Source organism: Suricata suricatta, chromosome 16, assembly GCF_006229205.1.
Source record: "Suricata suricatta isolate VVHF042 chromosome 16, meerkat_22Aug2017_6uvM2_HiC, whole genome shotgun sequence".
Taxonomy (NCBI): Eukaryota; Metazoa; Chordata; class Mammalia; order Carnivora; family Herpestidae; genus Suricata; species Suricata suricatta.
Genome location: NC_043715.1, coordinates 44,922,222 through 44,939,686, shown reverse-complemented (window position 1 = coordinate 44,939,686; position 17,465 = coordinate 44,922,222). Strand labels below are relative to the sequence as shown.

At 61.6% G+C, this 17,465-nt stretch overlaps 2 protein-coding genes across 6 annotated transcripts in view; one reads left to right on the top strand and one right to left on the bottom strand.

Annotated features, from left to right (window-relative positions):
* CAPN12 (calpain 12) overlaps positions 1 to 6,255 on the top strand; it is an 11,346-nt gene extending 5,091 nt beyond the window's left edge. The window contains exons 11-20 of the mRNA XM_029924099.1: positions 1 to 86; positions 218 to 260; positions 365 to 424; positions 916 to 973; positions 1,334 to 1,404; positions 1,502 to 1,564; positions 2,214 to 2,292; positions 5,145 to 5,261; positions 5,347 to 5,405; positions 5,490 to 6,255. The exon at positions 1 to 86 is cut by the window's left edge and continues 21 nt beyond it. Of these exons, the coding sequence (XP_029779959.1) occupies positions 1 to 86; positions 218 to 260; positions 365 to 424; positions 916 to 973; positions 1,334 to 1,404; positions 1,502 to 1,564; positions 2,214 to 2,292; positions 5,145 to 5,261; positions 5,347 to 5,405; positions 5,490 to 5,516 (663 nt within the window). The 3' untranslated portion in view covers positions 5,517 to 6,255. The remainder of the gene's footprint in view (positions 87 to 217; positions 261 to 364; positions 425 to 915; positions 974 to 1,333; positions 1,405 to 1,501; positions 1,565 to 2,213; positions 2,293 to 5,144; positions 5,262 to 5,346; positions 5,406 to 5,489) is intronic.
* The window catches only part of ACTN4 (actinin alpha 4), a 69,071-nt gene continuing 57,430 nt past the window's right edge, over positions 5,825 to 17,465 (bottom strand). For 2 of the 5 annotated variants that reach the window (XM_029924095.1, XM_029924093.1), the window contains exons 12-21: positions 14,301 to 14,451; positions 11,565 to 11,673; positions 11,279 to 11,419; positions 11,022 to 11,204; positions 10,798 to 10,932; positions 9,956 to 10,135; positions 9,327 to 9,473; positions 8,404 to 8,484; positions 7,301 to 7,459; positions 5,825 to 7,178 (exon numbers count right to left, since the gene is read on the bottom strand). In XM_029924095.1, coding sequence (XP_029779955.1) covers positions 7,020 to 7,178; positions 7,301 to 7,459; positions 8,404 to 8,484; positions 9,327 to 9,473; positions 9,956 to 10,135; positions 10,798 to 10,932; positions 11,022 to 11,204; positions 11,279 to 11,419; positions 11,565 to 11,673; positions 14,301 to 14,451 — 1,445 coding nt within the window. In that variant the 3' untranslated portion in view covers positions 5,825 to 7,019. Of the gene's footprint in view, positions 7,179 to 7,300; positions 7,460 to 8,033; positions 8,100 to 8,403; positions 8,485 to 9,326; positions 9,474 to 9,955; positions 10,136 to 10,797; positions 10,933 to 11,021; positions 11,205 to 11,278; positions 11,420 to 11,564; positions 11,674 to 14,300; positions 14,452 to 17,465 lie in introns of all 5 variants that reach the window. The other 3 variants (XM_029924097.1, XM_029924096.1, XM_029924098.1) reach the window with 2 other exon arrangements.

Genomic DNA, 17,465 nt, shown 5'->3' with positions numbered 1-17,465 from the left:
TACCTGGTGGTGCCCAGCGCCGCCCGCGCCGGCGACGAGGCCGACTTCACGCTGCGCGTCTTCTCCGAGCGCCGCCACACCGCCGTGTGAGCCGGGGCACCGGGACCCGCCCTGGGGAGCCCCAAAGCCCCGTTCCCGGGACCCCCGCGGGGATCTGCCCGGGGCCCCAGACCCGGGGGGAGCGTCCCCTCCCCCACTTCCCTTGTGTCCTTTGCAGGGAGATCGATGACGTCATCAGCGCCGACCTGCACGCCCTCATGGTGAGGGGTTGCTGGGAATGGGCACTGCGGGGCAGGACCGGGTGGGGGTGGGGGTCCTCTGGGCAGAAACTAAACTCCACCCTTCCCCCCACCCCGCCCCACAGATCCCCTATATTCCGCTGGAGCTGGGGTTGGAGCAGCTGTTTCAGGAGCTGGCAGGAGAGGTGAGGATGAGGGGACAGAGCTAAGGGGGTCCACCGCTCCCCTTGGACACCCCCGCATCTTGGGTGTCTCATTTTGCTTTAGTTTCTCCCTCCCTCCGTGCTTAAGTCTCCTGACTTTCTACTCTCAAAATGCTCACAGCTCTTCCCTGCCTCAGGGCCTTTGCTCAGTCTGTGCACCTTTGCCTTCACACCCCTGCCCTGGCTAAGGTCCCATCTTTCTAAAGTGCCCTTCTCTGGAAGCTCTCGCACATTCTCGCCCAGGCTGGTCAACTGCAGGCCTGCTGTGGACTCTCGGGCCCAGTGCGTGCCTCTCCACTGCATGCAGCCCTGGCTGCTCTGGGGACGGGCCCTAGCTCTCCCTGGACCATGAGCCCTCTGTCTCTGCTGTGTCACCACCACCCAGCATGTTGTTTGGTCCACCCCGAGCTGTGCTATGTTGCTGAATGGCTGCCTGATCGAAGGGCCTCACAGCCTGCTCTGTCCTTGATCAGGAGGAAGCAGTCAGCGCCCTTCAGCTCCAGACCTTATTAAGCATTGCCCTGGAGCCTGGTGAGTTGGGGACCAGGGTGGACCCCATGGAGCCTCCTGTGTGTGTGCATCGTGATGCCGCTGGGAGTCAGGCCACGGGAGCCCTGGGCTCAGCCTGACAGTGTCACATGTGGGGCCTGTGGTGGGTCTGAGGCCACCCCACTCATTAGGCACCCCCTTTTTCTAAGGGAGGCAGGGCGTGTGGCTGCCACGAGGGGCCTTGGAATCCCCTTGCCTGGGCTCACATGTGGGCTCTGCCAGTTCCCAGCAGTCACTTGGCTCTCTGAGCCTCAGTCACTGGCATGGGGACGGTGGTAATCGCTAGCATTCACAAGGACGGCCAGCACGGAGGCAGTCCTGGGTTTTGTTTGTTTCCCGTAGCCGGGTCCCACACCCGGACCGCTCGAGAGATTGGGCTCAGGACCTGTGAGCAGCTGCTGCGGTGTTTTGGGGTATATGAGGGGGACAGTGCCTGGGGAGGGAGGACGGGCTTGTCGGGGCCCGAGTCCCCCTTCTGGGGATATTGACTTTAACCAAACCCATCCCCAGAACGGGCAAAGCCTCACCCTGCACCATTTCCGGCAGCTCTGGGGCCATCTCCTGGAGTGGCAGGTAAGGTGGGAGGACTGGGGTGCGGGGGCACCTCTTTCTGGAAGGTGAGGCACTTTTACTAATAAGGACATAGGTGACCTGTGGGCTATCCGTGCTCCAGGGGAGGAGTAAAGGGACCCGGTCATACCAACATGGAGGAATCCGGCTGGGGTGACTTTGTCCCCTCTGCCCTTCTGTGGTCCCTCTAGGGGGCGCTAAGTAGCTCAGGGATGGCCCTGGGTTGAAATCCCAGCTCCCAGTTCGGCCTCTTTCTGCCTGTGCGACCCCAGACAAGTCACCTCCCCTCCGAGGGGCCTTTGCTTGTCTACCGGTTCCCACTGCTCCGGGTCCCCGTGAGGAGGAAACGGTCCATGGAGTATATTGTCCTATACTGATGGGCGCTAAGGTGCTGTGTGCTGAGCCCTCACGAAGCCCCTGTGGGTGGCACCCGACTTGTCCTTGTACTCCTAGTCCAGCTGTTACATTATTCCCACTTCACAGACTGAGAAACAGGCTCCAACTGGTAAAGCTGCTCGCCCAGGGCCCAAAGCCAGGAAGGGAGGTGGGGTGGCAACCCAGGCTGACTGGCCTCCAAGGTCCCCTTTTGGCTTTTTTCAGGGTGTTTGGGGGACCTGGGTGGGGTGGGACTGACCTGTGCCTCTCCACCCAGGCCACATTTGACAAGTTCGATGAGGACGCCTCTGGGACCATGAACTCATACGAGCTGAGGCTGGCGCTGAACGCGGCAGGTGTGTTGGGGGCGTGTCATGGGGACGGATATCTGCACCCCTTCCTACCCACTGTGCTCTTGCAGGCCTGGCTGCCTGCTCATCTGTTTGTTGCCAGCTCATGGCTGGGACTGGATGCCCCTGGAGACGGGGCACGAAGGGGGGATGGGCCTGGGGGCTGCTGGGGGCCTGGAGCGGGGCCTCCCAGAAGGGGGAGATAGGGGAAGCCTGGGAGCTGCGGTCTGACAGGCACCGGCTCCCAGGGCATTGTGGGAAAATGGCCCATACTGCCATGAGCTTGGGCTGGAATCCTGCCTCTACTGACTTACTCGCTGGGTGGCCGTGGACTCCTTGATTGAACCTGGGTAAAATGGCCAGGACACAGGGTGGCTGGGAGGAACTCCCAGGGCTCAGCGCGGGGGGAAGCAGTTCCCAGTTATCTCCCGGGCAGAGGTTTAGGGAAGGCTGGCTTCTTCCAGGAGACGTAAAACAGCCCCATCCCGTCTGTGCAGCACAAAATCCTACCCAAGGGTTGGAGCCAGGGAGCAAGGCTTTCCCTGGGCTCTGAAGCGAGTTAAGGAAGGTGCAGGAGTGGAGGGGCTGGGACCAGACGGGACCTCCCTGTCCCTACTCCCACTCTCTGCCACAGCCAAGCCCGGGGTGAGACATGGGAAGATGGGAGGCAAGCCTGACCAACCTTGACCCAGCAGGAGAGGCAGGGAGGCCCTGGGAGAGGACCTCCAAAGTCCAGCGCCATGCAAGAAAAGAGCCCAAGCCGGAGGGGGAGAGATGGAGTCAGACAGTAGAAGGTTGGGAGGTGTGGCCCAGACAGGAATGGAGTCCCAGGTGGACAGAAGCAGGGGCGAGAGCGAGGGAGGGTGGAGGGTCTGTGCTGTTTGGTGGTATCACTGGGCATCTGGTACGTGCCTGGTGTTAATCTAGGCAGAAGACGGATAAAGTGCTTCTGGGGGTAGGGGCTGACACTCTGGAGCTGCAGACAGACAATGAACAAGAACATCTCAGTCCAATGGTAACACACGCTATGGCGGAAAGAGAAAGCAGGTGTGTGTGTGTGTGTGTGTGTGTGTGTGTGTGTGTGGAGGGGGGGGCAAAGACCCTGAGATAAGAGCAGAGACCCTGCTGGAGCAACTTCAAGGGGCTGCGGAGGCTGGAGGAGGGCGGGGAGATGGCGGTGGTCAGAGGAAACAAGTGGGCGAGAAAGTAAAGCTCTATGAGGCCTCGTGAGGACCTGGGCTCTTTTTAAAATCGCTTTTTTTTTTAAATTTATTTTTGAGAGAGAGAGAGACAGTATGAGCAGGGGAGGGTCAGAGAAAGAGGGAGACACAGAATCCAAAGCAGGCTTCAGGCTCAAACTGTCAGCACAGAGCCTGACATGGGGCTCGAACCCACAAACTGCAAGGTCATAACCTGAGCCAAAGCTGGACACTCAACCGACTGAGCCACCCAGGCGCCCCCAAAATTGTTTTTTAATATGTATGAGAGCGAGGAGGTAGGGCAAGTCCAAGGTCAGGGTGCGTGGGGGGCTGGAGCCAAGAAGGGAAGGTCCCACTGCATATGGAGGAGGGAGCGTCGGGGAGGGGACCCGCAGGAAGCAAGCTCCAGAGACCTCTGGAAATGGTGGGCAGTCTTGGGGCGGGAGGCCAGCAGGAAAACGAACCTGCTGCAGCTCAGCCACGCTCTGCATGTCCCCAGGACACCCACTCTGCCCCTGGACTTGTGCTGGCTGATGCTGGGGGGTTGGTGGGGACCGGAAACCCTTCCCTTACCTCCAGCGGCTTCCAGAGCCACCAAGGACAGTGACAGCCCAGAGGGGTCAGGGTGGGGATGGAGTGGGCACAGAGCGCCAGAGGAGGGGCTCCATGCTGCAGGTGGGAAGGGCAGGGGGCTCTGGAGGCAGCACGAGACTTAGGAGTGTTCTGGGCAGAAGCAACATCACGCACCAGGGAGGCAAGACAGCGCGAAGTCCAAGAGCGGAAGGGGGAGGAGGGGTAGATGAGGAGTGGTCTTCGAAGGCCACCAGGTGGTTAAGGGCAATGGGGGCCCTGGGGAGGGGTAGCCGGGACCTAGTAAACCCGGTGAGGGGTTTCCTGAGTAGCAGGGGGCCCCGGGCAGGACCCCACACCGGGCAATGCATGAGAGCGGTCGGAGGAAGCAGTGCATGAACAAGGCCCGTAGGAACATGAGGGGGCAGCTTGAAGGGCTCTTGCCCCTTCTTGGGCTCTCCCACCTCCTCTGGCCAGGGCACCCCCTCGCTCAGGGCAGAGGCGGGGGGCTGTGGGAGGTCATACTATCAGGGGGACTTCTCCAGGCTGCTCCCAGCACCACGAACATGGCATGGCGGGTGAGGCACCAGGCGAGCTTGTGGCACAGAACAGGGTGGAGATGGGGTTTAGGACACAGCGGAAGCTGCGAGGCACCCTTAGACCGTGTATGTGGCCACGTGGGGACAGAGCTGTCCTGCAACCCCAGTGGTGGGGGGTGACCTGGGCTGGAGCGTGGTCTTTCAAAAGCCTACCGAGACGTCTCGGCAGAGGTGATCTTTATCGGGAGCTTTCTAGGTGAGAACCTGCCTCTGAGAGGGAGTAGGAAGATAGGCTCCGTGGGGGATTAAAATGTTTTGCTGCCCGGAAATGGCCTCCAGGCAGCAGTTCACCTGAATTTAAATAAAATTGACACACAGCCGTGTGCCAGACACTGTTCCGAGCTCTACACGCGGCGACTTCACCCAGCCTGACGGGGTCAGGGCCATCGGTGCCTGACAGATGAAACAGCTGCGGCAGAGAAGCCAAGGGGAGGAGGCGGAGCTGGGGGCGGGGCGGCGCCCAGGTGGGGCTCACAGGCGGTCTCCCCAGGCTTCCACCTGAACAACCAGCTGACCCAGGCGCTCACCAGCCGTTACCGGGACAGCCGCCTGCAGGTGGACTTCGAGCGCTTCGTGTCGTGCGCGGCCCAGCTCACCTGCATCTTCCGTGAGTGCTGCCCAGCTCGGATGGGGGTGGGAGGGGGGGTCTCCCACGAGCCCCGGTGGGCGCTCAAGCTGCCCTCTCCGCACAGGCCACTGCAGCCGGCAGCTGGAGGGTGGCGAGGGAGTTGTCTGCCTGACCCACAGACAGGTGAGCCTGCGCCAGAGGGGGTGATGCGGGGCGACCGGGAGGCCCAGGGGACCCCTGCCTGAGCCCGCGGTCCTCTCTCCCCAGTGGACGGAGGTGGCCACCTTCTCCTAGGAGCACATGCGGCCGGGCCGAAGAGCCGCTGAGACCCCCGCTGCCTCTGCCCGGCGCCAAGCAGCGGCCCGAGCACTGCCGTGGGACCCGGCCTGCCGGGAGCGGGTTCCAGCCCGCTGCTCCCCGCACTTCTCCGGGCTTCGCTCTCCTCTAGAGACGGGGATGGCGACGGCACTCCTCCCGTGGGAGGCTGGCATGGTCGGGTCCTGGCCCATCTGTACACAGTCATGGGGAAGGGATCTCCCAGGCCTGGCCATGCTCACAGAGCACGGAGACAGGAGAGAGAAAGAGAGAGAATACTGTAGAAATCCTTCTGAAAAATATTACATGTTTTATTATCCTGTCCCAAGAAGGGTGGTTTATCCAGAAACCGAGAAAAAAAATAATCAAATCAATCAGAATAAACTCAAAAATGGGGGGAGGAGGGGGAGGGAGCAAAACCCATCAACTAACAGGCAGCCAGGCCAGCAGCCCACCCTCCACCTCAGGAGGGTCCCCAGAGACCCATGCCCAATGACAGACAACAGAGAGGAGAACCAGGAAGGGGTGGGGGGAGGGGAGCAGCAGATCAGCTATGTCTTCATTATGAGAGCGAAAGGCGGCAGGGATATGTTGCTAGGTGAATATATATTTATATAATAAATCCGCAAGTTAATAAAGTAAATAGTAATTCTCTGAAAGTTTTTAATTCCTTTTTTATAGGGTTTTTTGTGCATTTTTTGTTTTTGTTTTTGTTTTGTGTTTTTTTTTTTGTTTTTTTCTTGTTTTTGTTTTTTGGTCCTTAGAAAAATCTGAGATACACATGTCTGGACAAAGCAAGGTGGGGGCTGGCTGGGGGTGGGGGGCGAGAGACTAGTCTGCCCAACCCTACTCCTCCGTTGCAGAAAAGGGGGGTGCTGAGCTGCACCCCCTCATCTCCTGGCAATCTCAGGTGAGGCGAGAGGGAAGAAGGGCGTGAGGTGGGGTCCTCTTTCCTGTCGGGCAGCTGTCGCCCTCTGCTGGGCCCACTGCAGGGCCCACCGCAGGCCAGGGCGGTTCCTGGACAAGGCACGTAGGGCTTTGGCCTGGATGTGGGAGGCCTTGAAGGGACCTCGTGGTGGCGGTGGTGAGTGGGTGGGGGTAGGCAAGGGAAGGGACAAGGTGTGGAGGGCATTCCTAGGGCCTGGAGGGGACCTGTTTTGCTGTGGGAATCCACTGTCCCCTCCACATAGTTAAAAAACAAAACAACACATCATATATATTTACCAGACCAGAAGCGCTGACCCCGAAGGTCTCCCTCACCTCTATGCAGGGGGAGGGGCCAACAAAGAGAGAGGAGAGAGCCTGCCCCAGCCCCTCCCTGCCCACCCCACCCCCCGAAAGAACTGACAGAGTGCTTTGCATAGATACAGAGTCAGAGGAACAGGACCTGGGAGGCCCCCAGAGCGGGGAGAAGGGCCCCCCCAGCCCCTCCTGGAGGCTGTGAGGAGGGGGCGTTCGGTTGGGGAGTCTCCAGCGGGGGCCTCACAGGTCGCTCTCGCCGTACAGGGCTGTGGAGAAGGACTTGTAGTCGAGGGCGCCGGGCACGGCGTCGGGGCCCTGGTAGGGCGCCATGCGGGCGATGCAGTACTCTGCCTGGTCGGGGGGCAGCTCTCTCCGCAGCTCCTCAGCCGTGATGAAGTTCTGGGGGCGGGAGGGGGATTATGGGCCACCCCTCCCCCCGCACTGGCCCTGCCCCGTCCTGGCTGCAAGGGCGCCTCCCTGCCTGGCACCCGGGTGCCCCCGAGGTTCCCATTCCTGCTTACCTTGTCCCCTGCCAGGACCTTGAAGGAGGCGATGACTTGATCGGCCGTGTCTGTGTCGGTGGTCTCCCTTGACATGAAGTCAATGAAGGCTTGGAAGGTCACGAGGCCGCTGTGGTTGGGGTCAACCACGCTCATGATGCGGTTGAACTCGGCGTCACCCTGCCGGGGGGAGTGGGATGGGGGCAGGCTATGTAGGAGTGGGGCGGCGAGGCCTGGCCCAGTGGAACGGAGCCAGGAGAGCAGGGCCCGGCCCCAGGGCACACGCCACCTGCTGTCAGCCCGCCTCTACCGGTTCTGGCTCCCCAGGCCAAGGGCCCCACTCGCCCAGACTGGAGATGCGCTCCCTCTGTCCTCCCCACCCATGGTTTTGGGGAGTGGGAACTGGGAATGGATCAAACAGGTCTACTGCTCCTCAGCCCTAGGCTCACGACTTAGCTCTGGAGGGCAGGGAAGAAAGAAAGAAAGAAAGAGAAAGAAAAAGGGGAGAGAGCCAGAGGCCTGACCTCCTCTCTCCGGAGACTTCCAGAAAAGGAGGTGGGCAGCTCAGGGAGTCATCGGAGAGACCCCAGCCCAGCAGAGGCGGCGGACGAGGAGGCGGCGGCTAGGCCGTGCTGCCCTGCTGGGGGAGCCTCCCCGAGGACACTGAGACTCTGGAGGCGGTGAGGAGGAGGGGGAGGCTGCGCAGAGAGGGGGAGGAGAGGCACAGCAGCGAGGGGAGGCAGAGGCTGCATACCAGGCTGTATCCTGTGGAGATAAGCAGAGCCCTGAAGTCGTCGGAGTCCATGCTGCCTGTCTGCTTCTGCTCGAGGACGCAGGGACAGCAGAGGGGGCCCGGCCCCGAGCAGGCAAGAGGGGCCGCCCCATGTGCGCAGCAGGGAAACAGGACAGTGGCGGGAGCCGGGGAGACAGAGGTGGCCCCGAGAGACCAGGTAAGGGGGAAGGTGTCCAGAGAGACACAGGGCAGGGAGGAGGCAAGAGAGCCGGTGAAATGGCAACACATGGCAAGGGGTGGAATGGCGAGAGGGAGGGGAGACAGAGAGAAGGAGAGAGAGAAAGAAGAGCAGTTAATGCCACAGTCCGCTGGGGCCCAGGGGGGCGCGTACCTGCCGGTCATTTTCCACGTCGTAGCCCAGGCTGATGAGGCAGGCCTTGAACTCCTCTGGCCCCAGCGCCCCGCCGTGGTCCTGCCGGGCGTCCGAAGGCAGGTGTGTGCGAGGGGCGGCGTGGAGACCAGGCCGGCAGAGACGCGGGGAGAGGGGCCAGGGTCACATGCAGAGGGCAGTGGGAGGGGAACACATCGGGGGGAAACACAGAGTTAGAGGTGACATGGACGAGGTGATGACCAGGGATGGTGGAACAGGGGGAGGGGCACAGGTGGCCTGATGCCTCTGCCCAAGGCTTTGGCCAGAGCAGGGGTGGGGGCGGAGTGGTGCAGCACGGAGCCGAGGCCTGGGGCTCCTGAGAGGAACAGGGAGCTCTCCTTGCCTCCAGGACTTGCGGTGGGAGAGGAGGATTACACTCCGCCCTGCTTGGGACACCAGGTCCCTGCCAGACAGCGCAGAGCTGAGCAGGCACCTCGTGATGCACGGAGCCAGCAGGGCAGGAGGGGACCATGGCAAACGGGCGCTCAGGGCCTCTCTAGTGGGGCTGCCAGACCGGACCTGAATTTAAACAACGCTCTGTGTATGCGTGGACCAGGTGCACAGTCAGGCCTCAGATCTCGGGCATGCTGGGACCAATCCGTCCCAGGGTCTCGTCGGTGGCAGGCTGGGGAGGATGCACGGCCCCAGGGGCAGGACTTGGGAACCCCCCCGCCCCACTTTCTCCTGAGGAACACTGCCTAGGCTGTGGGTCAAGGTGACACACCTCTGCACCCTCTCTGGTGGCTGGAGCCCTGCAGGCCTGGTGAGTGGGGACTGACACTCAGCACTGTGAGGGGAACGGACAGACGCAGAGACGGAGAGGGCAGGGTGGGGTGGTGATGGCGGCGGGGAGGGAAGACGCCGGGGCAGAGGGAACAGCTCACCTTGTCGAAGTGGTTGAAGGAGGCCCGGAACTCCTGCATCTGCTCCTGGCTGATGCCCTTGGCGTCTCGGGTGAGGATCTGGTTCTCCACCTCGTTGATGGTGCGGGCGATGGTGGTGAGCAGCTGCTCCCAGCCCACGCGGACGTGCTGCGGGCAGGGCGAGGGGTGACCGCGGTCAGGCCGGGCGGCTGCAGCCCGTGGAGGCTCGGACCCGGGCTCTCCTCACGCAGGGCGTGCGTGCATGCGTGCGGCCTGGTGCGGGGCTTGCCCTGACTCTCCCGCACACCCTGTGCACCGGGATGAAGTCGTGAGGACCAGGCCCAGGAGCCGTGTGGCATCCACGAGGAAACCGCACAGGTGTGGTGGGCAACATTCAACTAGCTTTCTGGGGGGAAACTGGGTTTCTCTGATCCGTGCATCTGCACAGTGTTGTGTCACCGTGGACAAGCTCAGGCTGCCAAGAGGCGGATGCTTCAACCTGGTGCGGCAAGCGCGGGAACCTGAGTTTTTTAAAAAACGTGTAAACACTTGGTGTAGTGTTTTCAGTCAGAGAAAAGGCGGCACACGCCTCTCCCGGCGGGCAGCCCCGGCAGCCCTGTCGGGAACGGAGCCCCGGCCAGCGTGCCTACCTCCATGGTGTAGTTGGTGTGCTTGTTGTCGAAGATGAGCGCCTCCTGGATGAGCTGGTGCTGCTGCTCGAGCAGGTCCAGGTTGGGCTTGTACTCCACGATGCTGCGCTCGTAGCGCTTCAGGTGGCTCAGCTGGTCCTCCAGGGTCCCGTTCATCTCGATGGAGATGCGCCCGATCTCCTGCACGGGAGGGGGTGCTGCTGGGCCGGAGCCTACGACCAGCCACGGGGAGTTTCTGGGCCGAGGGTTGCCACGCCTGACCTTCCTCGACTCCCTGTGAGGCCCAGGACGGGAACAGGCCTGGGACCTGAGGCCCACAGATGGCAGAGGCAGGATCCGGGCCCAGGCCTGGTAGGTGTCAGCCCCTGTGCTCCCGAGCAGGCCCTGCAGCCCCGCTAGGCACGGTCCCCGTGCACTGTGAGCCCTCAGAAGGCACACCCGGAGCCACCAGCAGCATCGCCACAGGCTTCCTGGGTGGGGCCCGCTGTAGGGGCCTGTGCTCGGACCGCCTGGCCCAGACACCAGTGCCAGTACCGGGGCTGCCAGGGAGCAGTGCCCCAAGCCTGTGCTGAGGCAGTGGAAGAGCTATTCCCACCCCCTTGTAGAGACGAGAACACCCAGGAGAAGTTAAATCGTGCCTGGCCTCCTGGTCAGCGGGCAGGGCAGGGCCGAAGCTCGGACCCTCCTCCACCCGACCCCTCTGGCCGGCATGGCCCTTTCCACAGCGCAGTCACGGGCTTCCTCCCACCCACCCCGAGGGCGCCATCGCTCCCGCAACGGGGACCCAGGCAGACCCACCAGGGAGCCCTGGGGGCCTGCCGAAAGGGGCGCCGGCTCCTCACCTCCATCTTGGTCTGGATCCAGGGCCCCACGACGTTGGCCTGGCTGGCGAACTGGCGGCGCAGGTGCTCGTTGGACTGCTGCTTGCTCTGCTCCTCCAGGAGGGCATGGTCCCGCTTGGGCACCAGCTGCTGCACCTAGTTGGGGGGGGTGGGGCACCAGCAGTTAGGGCGGGGGCCCCTCACCCTGCCAGCCCCACCCTGGTCCCGCCAACGAGTCCGCCCACCTTCTCCCACTTGGAGTTGATGATCTGCGGGGTGACGGTGGTATAGGGGTTACTGCCCGACAGCTTGATGTGGTTGCTCTCGGCGATCCTCTGGGCCTCCTTGTGGATGGCCAGGATGGCCTCCCGCTCCCGGTCGGCGTCTGGCAGTGTCGACTTGAACTGGTCATGGGCTGAGATCAGGCCCTGGAAGGAGAAGGTGGGGTGAAGGAGAGCCCAGCGCATGGCAAGTCCCCCGAGGGGCGCGGCGGGGAGCGGACCTCGATCTCCTCGATGGTGTGGACGATGAACATGTCCTGGAGGTCCTCCATGGCGCTCTCCATCCAGTTGTTGAAGGGGGCTGCCCGCTTGGCATATTCCAGGTGCAGCTGGTCAATGGTCTCCAGCTGCTTCTCCGTTTTCTGGTGTGTGGGGGCAGGGAAAGGACCAGAGGTTATCTCCTCGGGGAGCGTCAGGGGAAGCTCAAGGGTCCGGGCATCACCTACACCCTCACCCGTCCCTGAGAGTCGAAGGGGCACGGGGCTCCACGGGGCTGCCCCTCCTCACCTCCAGGGCTTCCCTGCGGCTGTGGGTCAGAGAGCCAAGGGCATCCCACTGGTCGCAGATCTTCTGGCACCGGGTGTTGACGTTGTGGGAGTCATAGTAGTCCAGCTCACTGTGGGGGGCGGGGGACACGTGTCAATGAGACCCAGCAGGCGGCAGTCAAGGCTGTGCTGGGTCCTGCCCACACCCTGGTGCCAGGGGAACCAACTTTCAGCGGCCCTGCTAGTGCATGCCCCGCTCCAGGTGGGAGGTATGCAGAGGGGAGGGGTAACAGAGGAGCAGGGCAGCGGGGGTGGCTCACTGCACCCTAACGCAGAGGTCCCCAGAGTGGGCCCTCAATGGAGCCTGTGTCTGAACTGGTTTTTTTTTTTGCTTAAAAGTCTAGCAAAGCACGCTGGTTAAAGGACAGGCACCAGAGCCAAGCTCCCTAGGTCTGAATCCCGGCTCTTTGACTTTCTACTTGTGTGACCCCGGGCATGCGAATTCCTATTCAGAATACTCAGTTGTCCCATCTGTGAAATAGGTGTGGGGATACTGTGTGGAGACTCAGCAGCCCAGTGCACATAAAGTAACAAGAGCAGTCCCTGGTACCCAGTAACTCAATGTAGCAACACTGATCTGTTAAAGGGGTTTATATTAAAAAAATTTTTTTGCTTATTGATTTTGAGAGAGAAAGAAAGAGCTGGGGAAGGACAGAGAGGGAGAGAGAGGGAAAGAGAAGGAGAGTGAGAGAGGTAGAGAAGAAGAGAGGGAGAGAGAGGGAGAGAGGGAGGGGGGGGAGGGAGAGAGAGAGAGAGAGACAGAGACAGAGAGAGAAAGAGAGAGAGAGAGAGAGAGAGAGAGAGAGACAGAGAGAGAAAGAGAGAGAGAGAGAGAGAGAGAGAGAGAAATCCCAAGCAGGTTCTCAGCTGTCAGTGCTACTGAAATCCTAAGCTGAAACCAAGAGTCAGATGCTTAACCGACTGAGCCACCCAGGCACCCCTGAAGAGGTTTATTTTAATGGGCACTAAGAAAAAATGGATAATGACCCTGCAATGTCATTCTAAGCAATGAGTAACATACCTAAGAAAAACGTGGACTGTCACAATGTTTCTTGGCCCCCTGCCCCTCCCATCAGCCCCTGGGCTCCAGAACCAGACCCTCTTAGTGGGAGGTTCCCAGGAAGTCGGGGTACAGGCAAACCTTGGAGCCTGGTGAGGGATGGGGAATAGGGAACAACCTTGGGAGGAACAGGCCATGAGGACATGGGGCTGGGGCGGGGGACTGTCTGGTGACTCTGACAAGCAGGTAGGACACATGGGCCAGGAGGGGCACCAAGGCTGTGCTCCACAGAGGGCCAGGCAGCGTGAGCTCCGGTCCTGTCTCAACCACCTAGCAGTGTGACCTTGGGCAAGCCTCTCGGCCTCTCTGTGCCTCAGTTCCCCTTCCATAACATGGGGTCACTGAGGGACGAAACGAGCCGGTATGTGCAGAGCACAGAGTGCTGAGTTTTGGTTGTTATTAAGCACCGCTCAGCCAGGCTGTCTATCCAGGCTCATCCTGGCCAGCACTAGGCCCTCTGACTCATCGTTGGGGGGAACGGACAGCACCCCCAAACAGCCCTCCTCCTCCTCCAGAAAAGTTGTTTCAGTGACCGGCTGCTCCCTGGCTCTGGATGACAGGGTTCACACAGCGTTCTCAGTGCCCCAGAGGTAGGCTGCCCGCCGATTCGCTCCAAGAGTGTTTCCCACCAGCTTCTAGGAGCTCACCTGTCAATGGCGGAACACGCCCATCACCCTGGACCTAGATGAACATGTGTACATGTGACCTCACTCTCCTCCATGTGGGTGTGCCAGGGAGAGGCTCAACCCCAGAAAAGGTGCAAGACCCCTAGAAGTGCCCCTAATAGTGACCAACAGAGACAGTGTCTTCCCAGTATGGTGAAGGCCCCACGGGTGAGCAAATGGGCAGTGGTGAGGGCGTGAGTCAGGGAGGAAACAGGCCTTGTTGGCGTGGGCTCCTGCAGGCCCCAGCACCGGGCCCCAGCCTGGGAGGAGCAAGCAGAACTTTAGGGAGGACCGGCAGGGTGGGGGTGTCTGTGGAAAGGGCAGCTCCAGCCAAGTATCCTATTTTTGAGCAGACGGCTATTTTGGGAGGCTTGCCGCCCCTCCGGGGCCTGTGGATTTTCCATGAAGTAATGGTCTTGGCCGCCCCCTCCCTGGGCCGTCCCGGGCGCTGGCCACTGTGCTGGCGGAATAAGGCCCCATTCACTGGCCCTGGAGGTTCAGTGTACTAATTGTGTGCACAAGTTGATCTGACCGGGGCGGGGAACGGAGGGAGGAGAACCCGGCTGCCTGGAAGCTTGTACAATACGTGTATTCTGAGCGAGAGGAAAGGGCCCAGGCAGAACAATGGGCTCTCTGTGCAGCCTGGTCCCCTCAGGGAGGAGCGGGTGGCAGCAACAGGCGCTAGGCCGCCCATCCCCTCAGGGGGCGGGGGGAGTCTCCTTGGTGTGGCAGGCAAAAGGTAGAGCCCAGGGACACCTACAGCCGAAGCAATCTGGAAGGGGGCCAGAGACCTCCCTTCTGCCTGAGAACACAGGTCCCACCATCCTCATTTGAGGTTAAGACAAGGTGGGCAAAGGGCATCATCCCCCAAGGCCCTTCCCTGGCATCTGGAAAGAGACGGTGGGGGTGGAGAGGGCTGGACCTCGGGATGCTGCCCCTGCACTGGGGCAGCGACACCGTGGGCCACACGTACTTGAGCTCCTGGGCAATGGCCGCGATCTGCTCCACGCGGTCCTGGTGTGCGGCCAGGTCGCTCTCGAAGGCCTCGTGCTTTCGGATGAGGGCTTTGATGTCCGACAGCGTGGCCGTCTCGTAGTCCCGATGCTTCAGCATGGCCTCCTTCCCTGGGGAGGAGCAGACGGCGGGTGTTTGGACAACAGGGTACTGCAAGGCCAGAGGGTCGTCTGACCACAGGCAAGGAAACAGTACAGACCTCATTTCCTGCCTCACCGGGGATGGTGCTGAAGGCTAGAAACTTCCAGAACTTTCCCTTGCCTTTTCAAGGGATCTCTAAGCCCAACTATATCCTGGATGGAGCTAGGAGACACTGTGGGGCCAGCAGGCCAGAGATAGATATCCCAATTCAACCTGTGCGCTCTGAACTTGGGGCCCTCACTGGCAGACCAGAACTGGATGGGGCCCCCACGGCCAGAAAGGCAGACACCCCTCTGTGGAGGGCTGACATCCACAGAGGCAGCAAGGGGTGCGGCCCAGGCCTCAGCAAAGCGAGGGAAGGGCGAGTGTGAGAGTCAGAGTTCTCCAGGCCCCCCCCACCTCATGCCTGTCCCCTGGCACTTAGAAGCCAAGCTCCCTCGGGGTAGGGTCCTATCACACCTACATGTCCTAAGCCATCCCACGGGCCTTCTGTGTGCAGTGAGGTGGGGCCCGTTGTCAGGCCCTTTGAAGGAAGAGGAGCACCGTTATTAGTCCTGGAGCCTGACTAATTACATACCCCAGGACAGAGGCTCAAGTAAGGCCTACGAGTGTGGTGTGGTAGTGTGGAGACGGGGCGGAGAACGCTAGCCCGGGAAGGTGGCTGGGACCCCAGCTCGCACAGGCTTCAGGTAAGTCACCCCACCTTGGGGTGTCCCTGGAGTGGCAGCTCAGACACCCCACTCCTCAGCCTGGCACCAGACCACCTGACCAGTGGCTGCCTGCCTGGCAGTGGGACGGCACAAGGCCTCTCCCCCCATCCCCTCATCTGTGAAACGGGGCTGACGGCGGAGCCCAGTCTCAAGTGTCAGTGAGGTGACATCTGAGGAGGGCTGGCACCAGGCCAGCACCAGCCGCCCCTCACCCGCCCCGAGCACAGGGCCTGGCACCGGGGCAGGATGCTCAGCCACGAAGGCAAGCTTGCAATTCCCCCCCCAAAGTGCTCTCTCCCAAGGCTGCGAGCCGCAAATAGCAGGCTACCACTTCCCTGCCTCAGCAGAATGGTAGCAAGGGAGCTGGCAAGAGGTGGGGGGGGGGGGGAGGACCAGGAGGAATGGCCCAGGCCACAGATGCCTTGGGTTCAGGCCAAGGGGCAGCCACAGCAGGGATGCAGAGGCTTGTTTTTATTCCCCCCCACTCCCCCCCACCCCGAGAGAATCCAAAACCTTCTGCAAAGCATCTACTTGGACCCTCACCCCCGCAGGCATGGCGGGTGGGGAGGGAGCCACAGAATGACGGTGGCTCAACCCACTCCTGGGCCCGCCCATCCAGGGAAAGAAGGCCTCTACCCCAGACCTCAGGAGCACAGAGGGGCCAGGAGGGCAGTCCGTCCTCCTGAGTTGCACAATCAGGTGGTTCAGAGGACAGAGGCTCCGGGTCTTGGGAACGAGAGTGGGCAAGCCGGCGCGGGGGCTCCGGGCTGATGGGAGGGTTAAGGGTGGATGCCAAAGCGCTTGCAGGGAGGCAGGGGCACGACAGGGAGGAGGCCGCTGAACCAGTTGGGCCCTGGCTCCAGGCTGAGCCAACTTCTCTGAGTGAAGGCCAGCCTGTCGTTCCCAGGGAAGGCACTCTGGCAGGCCATCATGCCCACACCCCTCGGCCTCCGGAAACCATCTTCCCGGAGCCTCCAGGCGAGGGCCTGAAGAGCTGATAACATGGGCCAGGAGGCCCCAGAAGGGAGGCCCATGAGGGTGACACCCAGCACCCGTGGAAGGACACGGAGATGCAGGACATGGATAATGACGGGAGGAGACGGCTGGGAACGGGTGTGGAACACGGTGCTGTAAAGTGCACTCCGTGCCCAAGGGCCCTCTGACTAAAGAAATGTCAGGGTCTGCTGGCTTGTCGGCTCCCCGGGCAGGGACCTCATCCACCTGGGAAGCTGCCGTGCTCAGCAAAGAGGCGAATGAATGAACAAACAAGCAAATGAACTGAATGGCAGCAACACCCCCTCCTCTGTGGACGCCACCCCTGCCAGGCAGAAGGAGGTGCCCGCCTCCCTGGCCCGAGCTGCCTCCTCATGGCCTTCTCTGTGTCTTCTCCAGCAGAGAGGGCTTAGGGTAATCGCTCTGGGCCCGGCAGCTGCTGCCAGAAAAGGGAGGCCTGTGCTCATGTGAGGAGGGCATTAGCTGAACCACAGCCAGAGACGCGGGGGGCACAGGCCCAGGTCTCTGGATGGTGCAGAGCTTCGTGCTCACAGGCCCGCAGGGGTGCGGTGGGCTCTGAACGGATGCTTCTAGCTAGATCTCAGCATCTGGCAGTACTGGGGCCGCTTGCCCCGCAGCTGGGTGGGTGGGGGCTGGAGGAGCCCCTAGAGGCTCAGGGAGGGCCTCGTGGGGAACAGTGGGTGTAGACGGATGAAACATCACACGAAGCAATACAAGGAAGTGTGAAATCAGCCAGGAAGAATGGTGGTGGCAGGGCACAGTTGAGAGGGAGGTGGCCAGGGTGGGTGGGTGTGGGGCCCGGCTCCTGGCCATTTTCCAGAGGCTTGCATACCCCTGGGATCCGGAATCTCCCCCGTGGTGCGGGTCCTGATCGAGGGCCGAGACGTGACAGAATCCCACCCCCAGAGCCAAGGGAACCGGTGGCTGCAGAGCTGCCAGGAAAACAGGGGGCACTGCTGTCCTTTGGGAGAAGCCATCCTGGGGGGGCCCAGGCCCTCCCTGGGTGGGCGCTGCTGGTCAGCGAGCACCAGCTGCAGCTCAGGCCACAGAACGGAGGGGTGGCTCCCTGGCCTTGCCTTGAAGGACCACGTGCGGCCCACAGCCCACCCAGCTCGGACTCTTCAGTGTGACCTCCACAGTCACAAAGGGGCAGGAGAGGGAAGGCAGGCAGAATCGCTGAACACAGGCTTCCAGGGACAAGAGGCCCCACCCCCCTGCCCTGGCATAGTCACCATCCTTGGTGACAAGGGTCATGGCTC